This window comes from Chelmon rostratus, chromosome 3, assembly GCF_017976325.1.
Source record: "Chelmon rostratus isolate fCheRos1 chromosome 3, fCheRos1.pri, whole genome shotgun sequence".
NCBI lineage: Eukaryota > Metazoa > Chordata > Actinopteri > Chaetodontiformes > Chaetodontidae > Chelmon > Chelmon rostratus.
The window spans coordinates 25,753,812-25,772,109 of NC_055660.1; the positions used below are offsets into that span (position 1 = coordinate 25,753,812).

The 18,298-nt window shown below is 44.0% G+C and overlaps 1 protein-coding gene across 1 annotated transcript in view; it reads right to left on the reverse strand.

The window, feature by feature from the left end:
• The window catches only part of maml3 (mastermind-like transcriptional coactivator 3), a 102,753-nt gene that overhangs the window by 48,658 nt on the left and 35,797 nt on the right, over nt 1-18,298 (reverse strand). Inside the window, exons 2-3 of the mRNA XM_041933760.1 lie at nt 3,673-4,419; nt 747-1,691 (exon numbers count right to left, since the gene is read on the reverse strand). Coding sequence (XP_041789694.1) covers nt 747-1,691; nt 3,673-4,419 — 1,692 coding nt within the window. The remainder of the gene's footprint in view (nt 1-746; nt 1,692-3,672; nt 4,420-18,298) is intronic.

The window sequence follows — 18,298 nt, forward strand, 5'->3', positions numbered from 1 at the left end:
GGCTTAGTGGTCCAATCTCAGCCATCAGTCAGCTGTGACAGATTGGGGATATGAGCTAAGGAGCCGTTTAGCTTTGGTGTTTGGCATGGTGTGTGAGTGCATGCGCTTGTGTGTCTGGGGAAGGAGGAGTGGGGGGAGGCTATCAGTGCTGCTAGTGTTGCAGAAGCATCAATACACTCTCGACAGGCCATTTTCCTATGCCTATTCCCAGCCATGGCTTGTTGCTGGGGCAACTACCGCCATTTTACCTTCCCTGGCTGCACCTCTGGAAGGTTTTATAAAACAGCAACCCACTTTCCATAATATGTCCCGGTCAACTGTTTAAAAAAGCTTATATCTTTATTTCTCAATCCTTGCTAATGGGAATTCCGTACGCATAAGGGAGTCCAAGTTTTCTGTGTATTTTACAGGAAACCTCCAGTGGACAGCCAATGTGTCATATAGCTCCTCAAGGATTGACAAGCAAAAATTGTAGGGTGTTTCGTTCTCCTGCCAAGGTCATGGGTTAAGTGTGCTCTAACAGCACCACCCCTAAACATGGCACTCATCTCCTCAATAACTGCTCTCTGTTTTCATCTGAAGAATGACTCTGGGCTCAAGCTACAGACAAACTGCAGCTGAAGGAAACCTTCCTCCTAGAGCAATGCAGAGGCAACACCACTGACTACACATGACCTGCACCAGTGTAACGCCAAGCCACACTGATTAAAAATTAACATCAGCTGAATCTCAAACGGTTCTCTTACCTGTCCATGAGGCTGCATGGCGCTGTAGGGCATGTTCTGGTTCAACACTTTCTGCTTCATCAGCAACATCCTCTTCTGCTCCTCACTCAGGTGTGCTGTCTGTCCTGGGATTGGCCCCTGGGTCTGCCCTGGCCCGGCGCCCTGGCTGCCGCCTCCCCCACCACCCATGTAGGGAGGCATCATGGGGTTCTTGACCTGATTGTTCCCTCCCATGGGTGGAGTCATCCTCTGGCCTATGTGATCAACCCCGCTACCGCTGAAGTGACTCAGTGGTTTGGTGTTGTTATAGGACAGCATGGCTGCTGTTTGCTGCTGTTGCTGCTGCTGTTGTTTGGACAGGGTGTTCTGGTTGATGCTGTTTGGCTGTTGCTGGCCCATCATGCCCATGTGGTTGTGAGGGAGGTAGTTGTTCATGGGGGCTTTGGGCCCATTGTTGGGGGCCATCCCAGCCACTAGAGGGCCCTGTGGTGTGTTAAAGGCTTGCGGTGGGTACATCATGGGGCTGTTGGGTTTGTCTTGGTTAAAGGGACCAGAGTTATAGGGGCTAGTTGGAGCACCTGCAGGGGACCAGTTAGCTGCTTGTTGCTGCTGCTGCTTCTGCTGCAGCAGTTTAGCACGCTGCTGAGCCATTGCTTTTAGCTGCTCTGCTGGAGAAAGTTCAGGTGTCACTGGCCCTACAGGCTGACCACCAGGTGCAACCCCAGCCGCTCCAGGGCCTGTGCCCGCTTGACTGACCCCTGGGCCTGGGTTCATCATGTATCCATTCCCCGGCCTAGAGACTGCTTGCGTCTGAGCCTGGGTCGGGGTCTGAGGGGAGCGAGCCACACAATTGTGCAATGGGGAACCTGATGCCATGGCAACGGCTGGAGACTGCTGCAAAGGTTGCTGTGGAGGCGTTCCATTGGCAGTGGTGGCAAACTGAGGGCCTGACGATGATGGTCGGACCTGAGGAGAGTTATCCAAACACAAAAAATCCCACTCTTAAATAAATAGTTCAACACAATGCCGAGAGAAGGTTAGCTTATCTTAGAAAAAAGACTGGAAACAGGGGGAATGGCTAGCCTGGATTTTTCCAAAGTTCAAACACCCCTATATATTTACATAGGAAGTCACATTGTACACATCAAAGATACATTGCATAAGTGCAATAAACAAGGCAGCATTAAGTTAGGAATGTGTTTTTTAGTTAGTAACAGCAGCTAGATAAAATAGCAGTGACCACTTCCATTATTCTGACTTTAAAATCATGTAACGAGACAAGAGTCTCAAGTTTGAGTGCGGCCTGCAGACTGGTCCAGGACCAAGGACCATAATAGAAACGACATCCTTTGCCAGCCTCTGATCTGACAGAAGGCATTTTAAACTCAAGCCTTTTGTGTGACCTAAGATTACGAGTGCTTTGCAAAAATAAACCTTGGGTTAAGTAAATAGCCTGAGATATTCTTATAGATTCAGGTGTGCCAGTCCTGTAGGCTGCACAGTAGCTAGTAGCATCTATTGTAAACCCACAAGCTGGAGCAATGCTGGAGTATTAAATACTGAGAGACAGTCAAGAGAAACTTTGTGAACATTAAGCCTGATTTGAAGCCAATTCAATAACCAGAGTTGTAGGCTGGATGTGGGAAACTGCTTTGTCCTAACCTTATCTCCACACATACTGCAACACAAGCTCAGCTGGTTTTGTTGTTACAGGAAAGCCTCCTCTGCTGCATACAATGTCTGTATGTGTGTCTGTAGCTGCTGTATGTAAATGTACTTGATGGACCTGCCCCATGGTACACTGACTGTTGTACTTATATAATATACTTTGGGTTCTCTGCCAAATAAATGCTGTTCAGATGCCTAATCCTGCCACTCATCTAACTCTGAGAACGAATCACATTGCATTTACTAATCAGCCTACATTATGGGACAGGTTACTCCTTCCAAAACACATGTAGGCCTACGGCTCATTTTCATTCCTATTTGGAGCCAATCTGTTTTTATAAATCATGTTTTCTTTCTTAAGATATGTCCCCTTATATTGCTGATAGAGTGAAAAGAGGTAGAATCATGTTTTGTGTGGAGTATCCCTTTTATTTTTGTGATACCATGATATAATACCGTTACCGTTATAAACAAAAAATTGTCTGATATAAATTTTAGATCATATCGCCCACCTCGACCACCTTGATATTTTCTGTCTTTACCAACCTGGTTGGACTATTTAGGAAGTGGTGAGTGATGCCGATATAAAAGTAAAGTCCTTACAATGTCCAGGAAAATCTGTTCATAGCTTTAGAGATGTTTTTAGTCTGGCTGGAAGCCATCTGTCTCAGACCAAAATACCTCACAGCTAGCTTATAAAACTATATTATAACCACTGCACAGCCTGTAAGCATGTTTGTTTCTTGTTCTGCAGAGCTCACAGAGTTATTCATGATTTAGAAATTGAGAAACAGCAACGTGAAGGACATACCTCTGTGAGCATAACACGATGAATTTGAATCAATCTAAAAGTCAGTTTAAATGAACTGAATACTGAAGAAAGTGGATCAAAAAGCTGAAACAATAAGGAAATCAGAATTGATTAAAAAAAAACTTTCAATGGCAGTTTCTACTCATCATCTGGAATCCTTGTATCAGGAATAGATGAAAAGCCGTCATTTGTAGTGTGCTTGAAGATTATACATGGTTTATGAACTGTTGCTGTTGATCTATTGTGTCTATTAAAAGAAATAAAAGCAATACGCGTTGGTACTCTAAGTGACTAACATGCTGATAAAATGTACTGTAATTCTGTCCATATATATATATATATATATATATAAACATCAAACAACTATGAATATGTGACTGAATCATCCAAGATGCTCACAATTTATGGCAGAGATAGAGGTTAAACACCCCTGCCACAGGGTATCAGGTTGACCCTCTTAGCACTGACCTGTGGTGAGCCCATGGGAACCTGTGGGCCTCCCTGTGGCGGCTGAGGAGGAGGAGGGAGGGCTGCTGCTGGCGCCGCCCCGCCTCCAGGTGCCGTTGTATTCCCAGCTGCTTCCTGTGGGCCTGGTGTCTGATTGTTCACTGGCCTGCCAAACTCTGCCTCTTTCTTGTCTTCAAAGTCCTCGTTGAAGAGGTCGTGCATATCGTCCTCTGGCACAGTGTTGGCCAGCTCATCGATCAGCTCCTGCCACTCCTGGTCATTGAGGTTGATGTCAGAGAACAGTTTGTTCTGATTGGACAGAGACTGGGGATCAGAGGACTCCATCCCTCCTCCGTCGTCCAGTGGCTCCTGTTTCAGGTCTTTGAGGAGGCTGAAGCTGTCCTCCAGGTCTGGCAGCGAGCCATTCAGCTTCATGTCTGGGAGATGGCTGCCACCGTTCTTCCCCAGCTCGTCTGATGCCTGGCCTATGTGGTTGCCATTGCTGTTTGTAGTGTTGTTTCCGGTGGAAGTGTTGGGCCCGCCAAGTATGGGCTTAATGTCCATTTGGTGATGCAGTGGAGAGATGGGTGGTACATTGTTGTTATTGTTGTTGTTAGGGAGACCTGTTAGTGAGTCCAAACCACAGGAGCCATCCTTCCGTACCCGTTTGGTAGTCGGTGAGTAGCTGCCTCCATCACAGATGCCATTCTGTTCTCCATTTAGGGGTGATCGTGCACTGTCCAGTTTCCTTTTTACAGTCTCCTGGAGCTGTAACAAACAGGAAAAAGAAAATGGATTAGGACTGAAGGAGCACCAGAGGTGAGACATGTAAGCAGTATGAAAACTTTTCTGTGATCTTCAGGGTGCCAAGAATGGAAGCAACATTACCGAATATACCGAATCAATAAGGCAAAAGCTGCTTACTCTCTACAGATATCAAGAACTGTCATGAGAATGCAAGAGGTGTGCCGAAAATCAAAGTATCACCAAGACAAATCAATCACACTTTCAGAACAGATTCAATCTGGCTGAAATAATGGTCATATAACAATGAGTTCTGAGACAGAGTACATGCTTACAGAAGGGCACACGAAGGAAAACATGGGGCAAAGCAATGAGAAGACTAGAAGCCATCTCCATGAGCAACCACAGCAAGCCGAGAGATTCATCTTTTGAGGAGGGAAGGAAAGATCAAAAGAACAGCTCGTTCCATCGGTAGTACTCTCCACGTCATAAGCATCATCAATGGGTGGATGAGCTGCCCCATCTAAATCTTACTGTAGGCAGCCCCTAAACAGTCCACCCAGTCTCACTATCAACATATTCTAAATTCAAATTTATATTTAAAATGTAAAAAAATTAGTTTTCGTATGGAACGTTTCCTCTGCTGCTTCTCTGGTGTTCACCCTCCTCTCCTGAATCGGTGAATTAAGAGCTTATTTCAACCAAACCAGAGTTATGACATGCTGCAACAGTGGAAAGACAAACCAAGAGGGTTTTGGTAAGTTTTCGATGCATTTGAATGAAGTTTGTTTGGTGATGATAAAATTACTGTTTCCTACTGTTTACTGTTGAATGGAACCTGGTGGCTTTAGCGAGAGCAATACAACAGCGGTTTCTGATTAAACAAAACGGATCTCACTCTTTCACAAGAAGGTATCTTTGTAGGGATCCTTTCCATAATGTCGTCAGACACTTATTATAACAACCTATGCCTGTCAGTGGCAAAAACACTTTTAGTGGATGTATACTGATGGTGTGGAAACACCGGGAGGGACTACATTGCAGCGTGTTTTGCGGCTGCTGTGCTCTTATTCAATTATGAAAAAACTTTCAAAATTGTTGCCTCCATTAGTCGCCTGGACACAAAAAAACATTGGAAAACAGGGTAGATAATCAGATAATATGTGACCGGAATCAAGCATGAAAGCATGGAAAAAAAAAATGAATTTTGTAATTTTGAGGTTTCTATGCAATTTAATAAACTCTCAATCTCAATTTTACTCCTAACTCCTGCTCATTTCAAACCCTAATGAAGTTGGCAGAGAAATAGTAGATGCTATTAAAATGACGGATGGGAAGCAGGGACCTCATTTATGAAAGGTACCCAAGGTGCAAACTTTGTGCTCTGACCCAAATCCAAGCCAAAATTTAGGATTCATTCAAAAAAGATGAGTTAAAATTGGTGGCACAGGCTTGCATTTAACTGTATCGAGTTATGGTATTATTTTTTCATTTTGTTCTACGTATACCCCAGATAAAGTCTGAAGAGGCCATCAAAGAAGAGTTTAAAAGCAGATTAGGCTGCTCACTCGTGGCAAAATTTTAATGTAGTTAAATATTTTCAAATGCAGGTTACTTTCTAAAAGAAGTGAAATTAAATAGTTCAATAATACAAAAATCTATGAGAGTTGAAACAAAATGCATTAATGCTCCTACAAAGAGCATGTAATGATAATGTAATATGTGAATTTCCAAGAAAGGAGAAACATGGTATAACATTCTGAAAAAAATCTATTTCAATGGTACGATCTGACTGAACTCTTCTTCCATCAATCTTATTGCTTTCAGTCAATTTACACACACACACACACACGCATTCACACTTGCACAAAGGCATACAAATGCGTAGCCCCACAAGCGCACATTGATTGGAGCAGTTTGCAGGTTACATGTATAGAACCAAACCGTCTTCTGTGTAAAGACGAGCTGAGAAGCACTGAAATATTTTGTGAAATCCACGCTCTCAGCTGTCACATGTGAAAGACTCAGACATGCACAAAGGAAGCACCACTGATACATGTATGTGTGCGATTGCACGCTCAGCTCTTTGTTATTCAGATGGAACAACAGACAAAATATATTCAGATTGTATTCTGACCCTGAGGTGGACCCACTCAAGCTGGCAGAGAGACACACACACCACATCACAAAAACACACGCACCGTAACACAGAACACACAAATCACCCTTTTTTGACTTTCTTGGTCTACTGGTGTGTGAATGTGTGTGTGTGTGTGTGTGTGTGTGTGTGTGTGTGTGTGGGGTGGGGCTGTCAGGTTGGCTTCCCACTCTGTTCTACACTATGACTGACAGTCAGCCTAATTATCTTTATGGCATGATAAACACTATTAGTATTGACAGCCAAAACTACAGTATGTGTGTGTGTGTGTGAGAGAGAGTGTTTGTGTGTGACTCCTTTTGAACTCTTATGCTGTAGCCATTAGAGGAACAGCTGACAAAAACACAGGAACACACACATCTCCACTGTCACGACACTGCTTCATCAACTCTGTGTTTGTGTGTGTGTGTGTGTGTGTGTGTGTGTGTGGTCCTGCAATCAATTGGTTTAAATAATTCAGGTCTCCTGCATGCAGGTTTGGTTTTGTGTGTGTATGGGTGTTTGAGTGTGCATACGTGTGTGTGTGTGCGTGTGTGTGTGTGTGCGCGTGTTACCGGCTTTCCCTAAATGCCAGTGACTCATGTTGATAATAACAGACTCGCCTTTCAAAGCCCACCTATAAAAACTCCCATAATTATCCAGGTGGTGTGAACTATTGCACCCTCCCACTGAGGGTGGGAGGGTGCAATAGTTTGTGTGTGTGTGCATGCACGCTGGCACGTGCACGCACAAGCACAGACATACACACAAAGTACACATCCATCTGTAAAAAAAAAAAATCCCGACCGGTTTAACCTTCTTGATAAAATCCTGAATATAGAGACAGAAACAAAGAAAAAGAGAAATACATCCAGACAGAAAGCAAAAGATGGACTGTGGTTGTCTGCTCAGTGCTGTATGAGTCAGCATGCCATAGCCGGAGGGAACGTTGGCAGGATGAATGACAAAACTGCGAGCCAGAACGAAATGAAACTTTATGTGAACTGTAGTTAATCATTTGTTTCTTTTAGCACAATTAGCAACCTAATTACAACCCTGAATTACAGTAATATGCCTGACGTGCACTGAGAACGGAACTGGCAATATTGCGATTAATTTGACAATCGCGGCAATAAAATACCTGAACTGAGAGGAGTGAGTGTTTGCATGTGTCAGAGAGAGAAACAGATAAAGGAGAGGAGTGAAGAAGATATTGAGAGTCGGAGACAAAGAATTTTGAAGTAGTTTAATCAAGCTAGAGTGCTTAGCGAGAGCAGAGGGAAAAGAGCATCGGAGAAAAAAGGACGAGAGGATGTAAAAGAGCAAAGACAGGAGAGAGAAAAAGGAAGAGAGCGCTGCTTGTTTCCCCTCCTGCGTCTCTCTCTGTATTCTTTGACACAAACACCTGCTGACTGCTCCTCTGTCGACTCCCACAACAGACAGAGAGAGAGAGACAATGACAAAGATATGGGGAGACAAAGGTAAGAAAGAGAGAGACACACACATACACACACACACACAAAGAGGGAGAAGGGATTTATTTGTCAGGTAGACGGTCTTTCTGCTTTGAGTGGAGGAGCCACCAGGACATGAAGATGAAGAGGATGAGAGAGGGTGAGGGAGAGAAGAGGTAGGTAGTGGAGGGAGGAGGAGGAGGAGATAGGTGGCTTGATGGAAAGGCATAGCTCGCCAAATGACAGCGGGGAGCAAACGATGAGAGGGTGATCAGAGAGGGAGAGGGAGGGAGAGAAGAGAGACGGCGATGGAACCACTAAGGTGCTGTTGTTATAGCAACCTGCTGCTCTGCTGCTTTGTGCGCTGCATCCTCCTCCTTCCTCCTCCTCCTCTCTTCTCACTCACTTACTCCCTCTCTTGAGGTTGAGCATCATATCGAATTCAAACCAAAGTCTCAATATTATACGAACACGTCAATGTCGAAGCACTTCCACAATATGGGGACTTTTTATGTTGCGAACTAAATGTGGAGGTGTCTGGCAGACATGCCTCTGAACAGCAGGAACCTTTTGTCTATAGGATTGCATTTGTACAGACAGAGAAACAGACTGTATTCCTCCTAATATTCACCACAGAAGGTGTTGTAAACCTGATCAAAAATCAATTGACTCTTCTAAGCAATATATTTCTGCATGCTATGCAGCCCGTCTTCTCACCATCCTCTCTTCTCCCCAGCCTTTCTCCCTCGCCGCCACATTATCTTCTCGCTCTTTTCTCTATACTGACTGCAGGGGACAGTCTTGCCAATGATAGGCAGCATGTGGCCATGTGACACACACACAAAGACACGCTGAGTGGCTACACATTGATGACCACTGTACATGAGCACCAAAGTTCACCAGACACATGCGAACGTGGCACGCGTGCACTTTCTAAGCATTGTCTGTCTCAGAACGGGAGCCGGTGTACAGTTAGGCTCTCTCTGCTGGCTGGCAAGTGAAAAACTACAAAAAAAATTACAAGCTTTTATCAGTATGTGTGATCCACGGAATTCTTGCTGAGAACGAAGTCCAGAGCAGCAGATAAATCCTGATCCAAGCATCACAAAGGAGCAAACTGAATTTTAATGCTTAGCATAAAACCTTCTGTATGTCCCATCCACTAAGTTTAGTGAGCCTACCAGCTAACAGTGGCACAGTGGCTATAATCGAGTTGTCAGATACAGGTAGCAAGCACCCACAAACATCAGTCATAATTGTCCAAATTTTATTAGGTGTCCCGATGCAGGCCAGTATGTACCTTACTTATGAGTGTGTGTGTGTGTGTGTGTGCTTGTTCCTGGTCTGGCCCACTAGACTGTGAAATGAGTCAATTAAATCAAACAGGTCTTTAATAAATAAAAGTGTTTGCTACTCTCACTCTCTCCCTCTCTGTGTGTGTGTGTGTGTGTGTGTTGATGGCGGTTATGTCAAAAAGCTCTAGCACGAATTCACCTATTTCAAACCATAACCTGCCAATAAATGCCGCTGTTTGGTTGCAGGGTCTAGGAGTAACAGCATCCAAACAAGCTGCAGCATGACTACATGCCTCATGTAGGAAAGTGACACTGTAACAAGATGACTTCAGTGACTCACTGTTTGACTGATTTTAAAAGACACCAGGAGCAGATGCCAGTGAAGAGTCAGTGTTTGTATCTCACAATTTATTTATTTTCTACATGTTACCAGAGCGGAAGTGAAAAAAGGTTTTGATCTTGGCTTCCAGTAAAACAGAGTCCGACATCCATTTTAAAATGGCTCCACTTGTGTGGAAAGGCAGGCTTTAAAGACATACGGACTTCTTATTTAATTACTACTCGGATAATTTAAGTGAAACAAAAAGGGAAGCTATGAAGCCAAAACAAGAAGGAATACAGGCGGGAGCGTCAGAGATTCTGTCCTTCATCTCAAGGACGCTGTTTTAAGCACACGTCAGCAAGCGTCCATCCTGCTGAAGTGTCCTTGAGCAAGTCACTGAAACTCACCAGAGGAGCCTCTTTGTGGATGACCCTGACATAAAGGGTCTGCAATTTGGTCTGAGTTGGAAAGCACTATTTTGGAGAGATCTGGGGGCTTCTGGGCCATGTCGGTGAGCAGACTGAAGGTTCGGGCCTTAAAGGAATAGGAATGTTTATTTGCTTTCTTGCTGAACATTAGGTGAGGAGGATAATATCACTATCATGTCTGTACTGTAAATATGTAGCAGCTGGTTAGCTTAGCTTAGCATGAAGGCTGGAAACAAGGAAAAAGCCAAAATATTTGTCTTCCTCTCACACCAAAACTAAGAAGCATGTTAAAGTGTAAAACATTGGCTTTGGCCTTCTTACTCTGGCCCAATTTCCTGGCCTGTGCAAAACTCCACTCTCACATTATTTTGATTATTGCAAGATTGTCGTATTTTATTGCTGAATGTCAACCTTTTAGGATGCACACTGTTTAGCTTCCCTGACCAGATCCCCGAACATTGGGCAATAGATGGACAGAACACCAAAACAAAGAGTGTGTGAAGGACAGAAAACTCCAAGTGACAAGAGGAAGGTACAAACAAAAGAACCATTTGGCCGCCGTCCCGGAGAAGGGTGTATGTGTGTGAGTATAAGAAAGCGCCTGCCAGTCTGCCTCCTGTACACAGGGGACTTATACAGCCCTGATTTGAATACACACGCACTTCTAATCTTTTAAACAATAAAGCTTTAAATATTACCTTTTCCAAATTCTGCGAATGAATGCAGTTTTATTTTGCAGTTGGAGCATTGGCAGATTTACGTACTGCTTCTTATCCTGCAGCCAAAATAAAAACTGTACTGAACAACAATATGACACAGCTCTGAGTTGGAATATTAAGTGTTCACTTCTTTAAGGCTGCATGTTCTGTCCAACAAACTCAACAATACTGCCATATATTGCCAAATTGTGGATATTAAAAAAACTTACATAAAAAGAGAAATGTATTTAAATAGATGTTGTTGTTAAGGCAATGTTAGCCTGATATCAGACAGCTGGTATCAGTCAAGTGAAGTACCACCCAGCAGAGGAAGATAGAACACACACACAAACACACAAAATAAGCACTATTGTGGTGTGGTTTATCACAGCTTTCTCATATATATCATATGTGAAATGTGTCTGTGCATGTGTGTGTGTGAGGTAAAAAAGAAAGAGTGTGAGTTTGCACATGTACGTGTGTCATCAGCAGTTTCAAACCTGCTGACCTGACATAAAAACCTAGTGGCCACAGAAAACCATCACTTTTTCCTCCCCATCTACGCCATCCACCCCAGACCCCCCCACCCCCAACTCAATAACAGAGACCTTAATGTGTATGTGTGTGTGAGGGAGAGAGTGAGTGTTTGCGAAAGAGGCAAAAGAGCGAAAGATGGACAAAAAAGAAAAATGGAGTAAGCGACGGCACAGTGTGTTAACAGACACATTTACAAACCACTAGTATTTAACGCACAACTCATTATCAGCCGAGTCAAGGACTGCACGCATGTGTGTGTTTGTGTGTGCATCTCCGCATGTGTGTATATCTGAGTGTATGTGTGTTTTCTAGATAAAGTGTAAGTAATAAAGAGGGCAAGCGGAGACAGAGAGAGAGAAGCAACAGAGAGAGAGAGAGAGAGAGAGAGAGAGAGAGAGAGAAAATGAGGGGACGAGAGAGGGGAAACTGTGTGTGTGTGTGTGTGTGGTTCCTGGCCGAGCAGCTCCTCTCTATTTATAGAGCCGCAGCTCCTTCCTGTTTCTGGAGCTGTACCATCACGCCAGGAGGGGGTGGGGGGTGAGAGAGAGAGAGAGAGAGAGAGAGAGAGAGAGAGAGAGAGAGAGAGAAGGGGAGAGATGAGGAGAGGGAGGAAGTGTGAGTGGGTGTGTAGGAGGGGAGACTGGTCGTGTTTGAGTCTTTAGTAAATCAACAGATCCACCCCCTCTCTCTTTTCTCTCTCTCTCTCTATCACTCTCTCCCTCCGTCTCTTTTTCTCCCCCTCCCACCCCATCCCTTCTTCCTCCCCCTCCCTCTCTTACTCAACAACATGGGCTCGGCCAGCAACTCCGAAAAAACTATACACCAGAGAGAGAGGAGGAGAAACGGGAAAGAGATGCACAAAACTAAACAGTGCTAAAGGATGATTAGTGGGGTATTTTTTTGCATCTGATGGTGAAATTACAGAGTTGCGTTGCACAATGGGACGCTGGTGATGAAAAAAAACTGTTACGAGATGATTGTTGACATGAAACAGAGCACAGCAACAACTGCTAACCCATTAGCTTTATAAAATCAGGCAGTGGCTATGTGCATGAAACCACCTATTAGAAAAAGCTTTTCATACCTAGATTAAAAAAAAAACACATGAAAGAGGTGGAAAAATATCCCTACAAAACCCAAAAGCAGAAACAATTTGTCATTTCATGATATCTTTTTTTAAGTACATTCCTGTTCAAATGTAACCTGACTGTAGCGTGACATGAGTTTGACTGTTGGTGAGGCTTTGAGAAATGCACAGGACTGCAGGTTAGTATAGCATGCTTTTGACTGCACTATTAATGCTCTTTTTTAAAGCCAAATAAAATACAGCATCAATTTCCTTTGGCACATTACAAAACAGGTAAGTCGATTACAGTAAGTATCATCTAAGCTTGAGACCAACTCTAGTTTACACTACTGAATTGAGGCTAAATTTTGTGACTACAATACCAGCAGACCACTGAGTCTGCAGACTGAGTTTGCTAAGCTGCAGAAACTCACAAGTTAACTCGAGTTAAGAATTATTCTCGAACAAATGGCATTGTTCATTTGTGTGAAATCAATGGACATCATGTCCTTGGTCCAGCACTCTTGACCCTGCGCCTGCCAGGATGGGGTTAGGATCAGGGTGGGAGAGCATTAGCCTTGTAGGTGCTTCGACCCCAAGTGACAGGTGAAAACTAGCCACGAGTAATGGAAGCAGCTGAACATGTCTGTCTTACACTCCATCCAGGTCAACTGTGGATTTAACATTGATGAAGCTGCCTGTAAATTGGGGAAACGTGGGGAAAAAAAGGCCAAAAACATTTATTGTATTTAGAAATTGCTTACTGAAAGGTCCACTGTGTAGGATTTAGCATCTAGCAGTGAGGTTGCAGACTGCAGCCTACTGAGCAGTCCTCCTCTCACAATCCCCTACAGTGGCTGAGAAAAACATGAAAGGCTCTCTCTAAAGCCAGTGTTTGGTTTGTCCGTTCTGGGCTACTGTAGAAACATGGTGGCACAAAATGGCGGACTCCGTGGAAGAAGACCCACTCCCCCTGTAGATATAAAGGACTCATTTTAAGGTAACAAAAACACAACAGATTAGTTTGAGGTGATTATACACTAATGAAGACATAACCATGAATGTTATATTGCGTTTTTGTCAATAAATGCCCATAAATCCTGCACACTAGACCTTTAAGTCAGCCCCATTCAAGGGAAAACCTGAAGTACCCAAACTGGATAGTTAGCAAGTTTACAATTCCATTCTTAAGTACAAAGAATGGGGAGTCGTCTCTGGCTTGCAGTATTTTATTCGAACAGAGGATCAATACAGGCTGCCCAAATCCTGTCCCCACCTTCCAAATGACTCTCCTGTGTCTATGGTGCAAAACTCTAAGGGACACTATACAATATATCAAAAGTAACCATTAAAAGAAAGCTTGAACAGCTATTCAGAGATATTTTGGCCTTGCTAATATTCATATACCTTGGCCCATACGAGGCAAAGTGTGCTCAGTGTTCAGCCATATTATGTGCGAAAATGTAAATATTGGATTGGGAGTCCATATCGGCAGATGCTCTGTAATAAATGACTGTTTGGGAAGGGGCCAAAAATCTTGATCTGGACATACTACTGGTTTGCCTGTGGAGGCTGCTGAGTTCCTCTGATCTGTTGTTCACTTTGGAAGGTGGCCAGTCATTGTTACAATATACCATTGTATAAATACAAAATATTATTATACTGTCAATATCATGCAAAAGCAATGAAATCTGTCATTAACTAGGTACTGATACCAATGAAAACAAGTTTTTAGCCCTGACTGTAGATATGGACAAGAAGAGAGAGGAAAAGAAAGAAGGGAAAGAATGTGTGACTGTGTGTATGTGTGTGTATGTGTGTGTACGTACGTGTGTGTGTGTGTGTGGGTGGGGTTGGGGGGGGGGGGGGGACTCCTGGCTTCATGGCCAGATGGTCACCAGGAGGGGCCTGACAGCTGTGTGTGTGTATGTATGTGTGTGTGTGTGTGTGTGTTTCTGTGTAAGTGTGTGTGCAAGAGAGAGAGCGATAGGGACAGATTGTGTCCAACACCTGTCCTCCCTGGACACAACAAAAGAGAAAGCAAGAAAGGCCAGCTAAACTCAACATGGACAACATCAAACACACAGAGCAAGGGACAGAAAGAAGGTGAGAGACGGCCTGCGTGAGAGCGACAGAGCAGAAGAAAGACGGCAACAGGGGGCGATGTACAAGAGAAAGAATGAAAAAGATGAGAGAGGCAGGTGGAAAATGAGTGGGAGGATTTTCACCTTTCTTCCTTCATATGGAGCCAATTCAGTTATCGCACATGTAGAGGATGACATCTGCAGCCAAAAACAAGTATGTTTGTGTGTAATATTAGTATTGGTCTGTGTATGAGCCTACTGTAGGTGTATAACTGTGCATTTCAGAGGGGCTCCTCTGATTGGCTATGTCGGGCAATGTGCCACAGAAGGCGAGCGCGCGATTGGCTGCGTCGAAGCCCAGTCGGTTTCTGCCTCTGCCAGAGCCTGTCGTGAGGGCAGACTGGTGCACAAACGCGCACACACACAGATTTATGGATGCTCAGTAGCAGGAACGACTGTTTTTTCCCTTTTTCACCAGTTTTCCCTCTCTACACAGTTGCCTCTGAGCTGAGGGGGAAGAGAGGGAGAGAGCGAGAGCTACAGTGAGGGAGAGAGGCTGCTATGGTAACAGATCACTGTGGCAGCGAGTGGAGGGGCCCTGATGGCTATTTGGCAGCAACACCAAAATCTCACTGGCTGCACACACGCGTCAGAGTGTGTGAGTGTGTGTTGAGTGTGTGTGTTGTTCAGAAGACATGCTGAATGGGGAAGTGTGTGCGTGTGTGTGTGTGAGCCTTTCTGGGAGGAATGAACCCATTGAGCTGGTGTGTGTGTGTGTGTGTTTGCTCTGTGCTCCAGATGTCCTTAGTCGTGCGGATCGATGGCCACACGAGACTACATCCCACTAACTTGAGTCACGACACCCATCTCCTTATTCCTCTCTCTTCCAGACCGCAGGACTCTTCCACTTCTACTTCTATTTAACACGTTTTAAAAATCAAATACTTGATCAATGGATCAACTAGCTTTATCATTTGCACCATGATAAATCAGCAGATGAGACAGCAGCAGGATATTGCCTGAATAAAATACATTCCACTTCTCTCCTGGCTGCCATCACTTTCTCCTCTCTCTAATTTTTCTCTGTGCATAACTAGGTCATGCAGTAGTAGACTGCTGTTGGCTCGACGCTGTGCAATTCTTTGAATGTGTGTATGTGTGTGTGCGCGTGTTTGTGTATGTGTGCATGTGCATGTGTTTACACAGCCTAAACACACATTTCGAGTAGACCTGGAAAGAACAAAGTCCAACCTGGCATGCGTGCATTCAGGAAACAAATGCAAGATCCAAGTACGCACGCAGGCGCGCACACACGTGCACACACACGCACGCACACACACACGCACACACGCACGCACACACACAAAGATAATTTATACTGTCATTACGACAGGTAGTACAGTGTGTTTGAGACTGTGCTCACATGTATAGAAGGAGATTACATTTACATTTGCACACTAGCATTTTGTCAGCTTCACATTTCAGAGGAACACATTACACTTTGCTTATGAGAAGTAGAGCAGCTAGTTTTCGTACAGGTGAATGCATCAGTATTTAAAAGCCACTTCACACCCTCTGTGTACCCACACAGTGTTTTTACTGATTTAGCCTGAGTAGACATGGGGACAGACTGTCGCCATTGCCATCTCCCTGACTCATCTACTACTTTGTGTCACCTGCTGGAATGGGACAACATCCACTTTTATCCACTCTTGACAGGGCCAACATTAATGACAGTGACATTTGGAGTGAAATGTATGTACTTCAATAGGTAATTCTTGTTTGACATGTGAATATAACACACCTGAGGGACCTGAGGTCTTGACCTGAGGGAGAGGAATGCATCTCTTGGATGAAAGTGCTTAATCTATCAGTGGTTATACTTGATTACTTTCAACAGGTTAGTGACAGTGCTGTAAACCTGCTAGCTGCTGGCTATTGTGGCTGGCATGGGCTAGCATGTTGTCAGTTCACTCACTAGCTGTCTTACCACATCTTGCTAGCTAGCCCAACAAGTAGTCGCTATGGTCCGAAATCACTCCCTCGTTGACTCATTCTCTTCTCACTATATAATAGACAGCAGTTTACTCTGCAGCAAGCAGGAAATTGAGATTTCAGACGATGATGAATCATCATCGTCATTTTGTGTCATCACTGACAGCTGCGGTGTGGCACAGCTGTCATTTTCACATCCATAAAATGCAACGCTTCGTGTTTTGGGAATTTACGCTGAAAGTAGTGTTGAAGTCATAGACGCTACTTTTTAGTTGCTTTCTGGGAATTTCTGAGAGAACCATACACATTTTACACTCGAATAAAATGACAGATGGTAAATGAAGTGCAGTGCATAGCAACTCTGGAGTGATTTTGGACACAGCTCTTGTCACCTTGCCTCCAGAACTACCGATTGAGCAAGGATGCAGAAATGATTTTTGCCGTGCTACTCTCTGGTCTGACTGGAAACTCATTCTTATAGGCACATGTAGTTTGGTAACATCAGATTTTCCTGGCAGAGCTCCTCCCAACTTCAACGAAAGCAAGACCAATCAACAAGAATCATTGAAAACACCTCTGAGGCTGTGCTGGGCCTTTAACAGCCTGCAAGAATGAGTACTTCTACTTTTCAAGTTATTTTACTACCAATAACTTCTATGTATTTTATACAGTCTTATAATTAAGTGATATACTTTGAGTTAAGACATACAGTAAAAATAGTTAAGAAATATTTTCAAAGCAGAACTTCCCATTAGCTATTTTTCCATTATGGTATTACTGCTTTAAGTTAGTGAATAATTTGGACTAATTGCTCTTCTGCCAGTGTAAACTGTGAATGGATCTCTGTGTCCATGACTGGCGTGTGTCTGAGTGTGTTTGTTCAACACTCCGCCTCTGGGCAGAAATCATGAGAGGAGCCAGAAGACAGAAAGACTAATCCATCAAGACCTCTACAATACAGCTCCTCATCCATCTCTGCCTCTCCTTTTCTCTCACTCTTTCATCCCATTGATCCTATCTCATGGCAGAGTGATCTTCATTTAATGCAACAACAACGATGTGCTGTAGTTTTTGTTTCTGCGTGTGTTTCCTGTGTTTACATGTGGTCACTCTCACTTCCTTCATGTAAACTGCACTTTTCATTCCAAATCCAACAGACTTACCCGTCCTCTAAAACTCCATGTCTACCACTCTTTATTCATCTTTCTCCACCTCCCTACCCCACTCTTTTTTCAGTATCCACCCCCCCCCTTCCATTTCTCTCTCCACATGTCTCTCCATCTATCCTGTCCCGAGCTATGCATCATCCCTCTCATCTGTGCAGAGCAGGCAGACCCATCATTACCCCAGCATGCGAGTATTGATCCACTGCCCCAGTGCGTATGTGTTATTTTAAGAAGCTCAGACCTGTAATCAGCGTGTTAATGATAGTTATCGCCAAAGCGAAAGCTTTGTGTGGTTATTCCAGTCCTGTAGATACCAGCGAGAGGCTGGCAGCCTGAACAAACACATACAAACAAACGCACATAGAGGAACAAGTTACGGGGGTGGATGGAGGCGTGCTGGTGTTCTAATGAGGGTAAGTGCTGCTCTGGGGCTCGTTGGCTCAAATCTGCAGTGAGGATCACTTCCTGCTGTCTGTCCATCATAAAAATGAGAGTTCATAGCTCACACACGTCTTCATTATCTCGCCAGGGCTGCAACAGTTAAGTGTGTGTGCCTGTGTATTTGTATATAAAACAGGTATAGGTGGCAGCTTCCATATCTGATGGTGACGCCATGATCATTATGGCTATGAAATTTTCAAATATCTGCAGGAGAGTTTGGGATTGCATCTTGCCCATTTAGGTAATTTTTTTCCTAACACTGACGTAGAAATAAATAAGT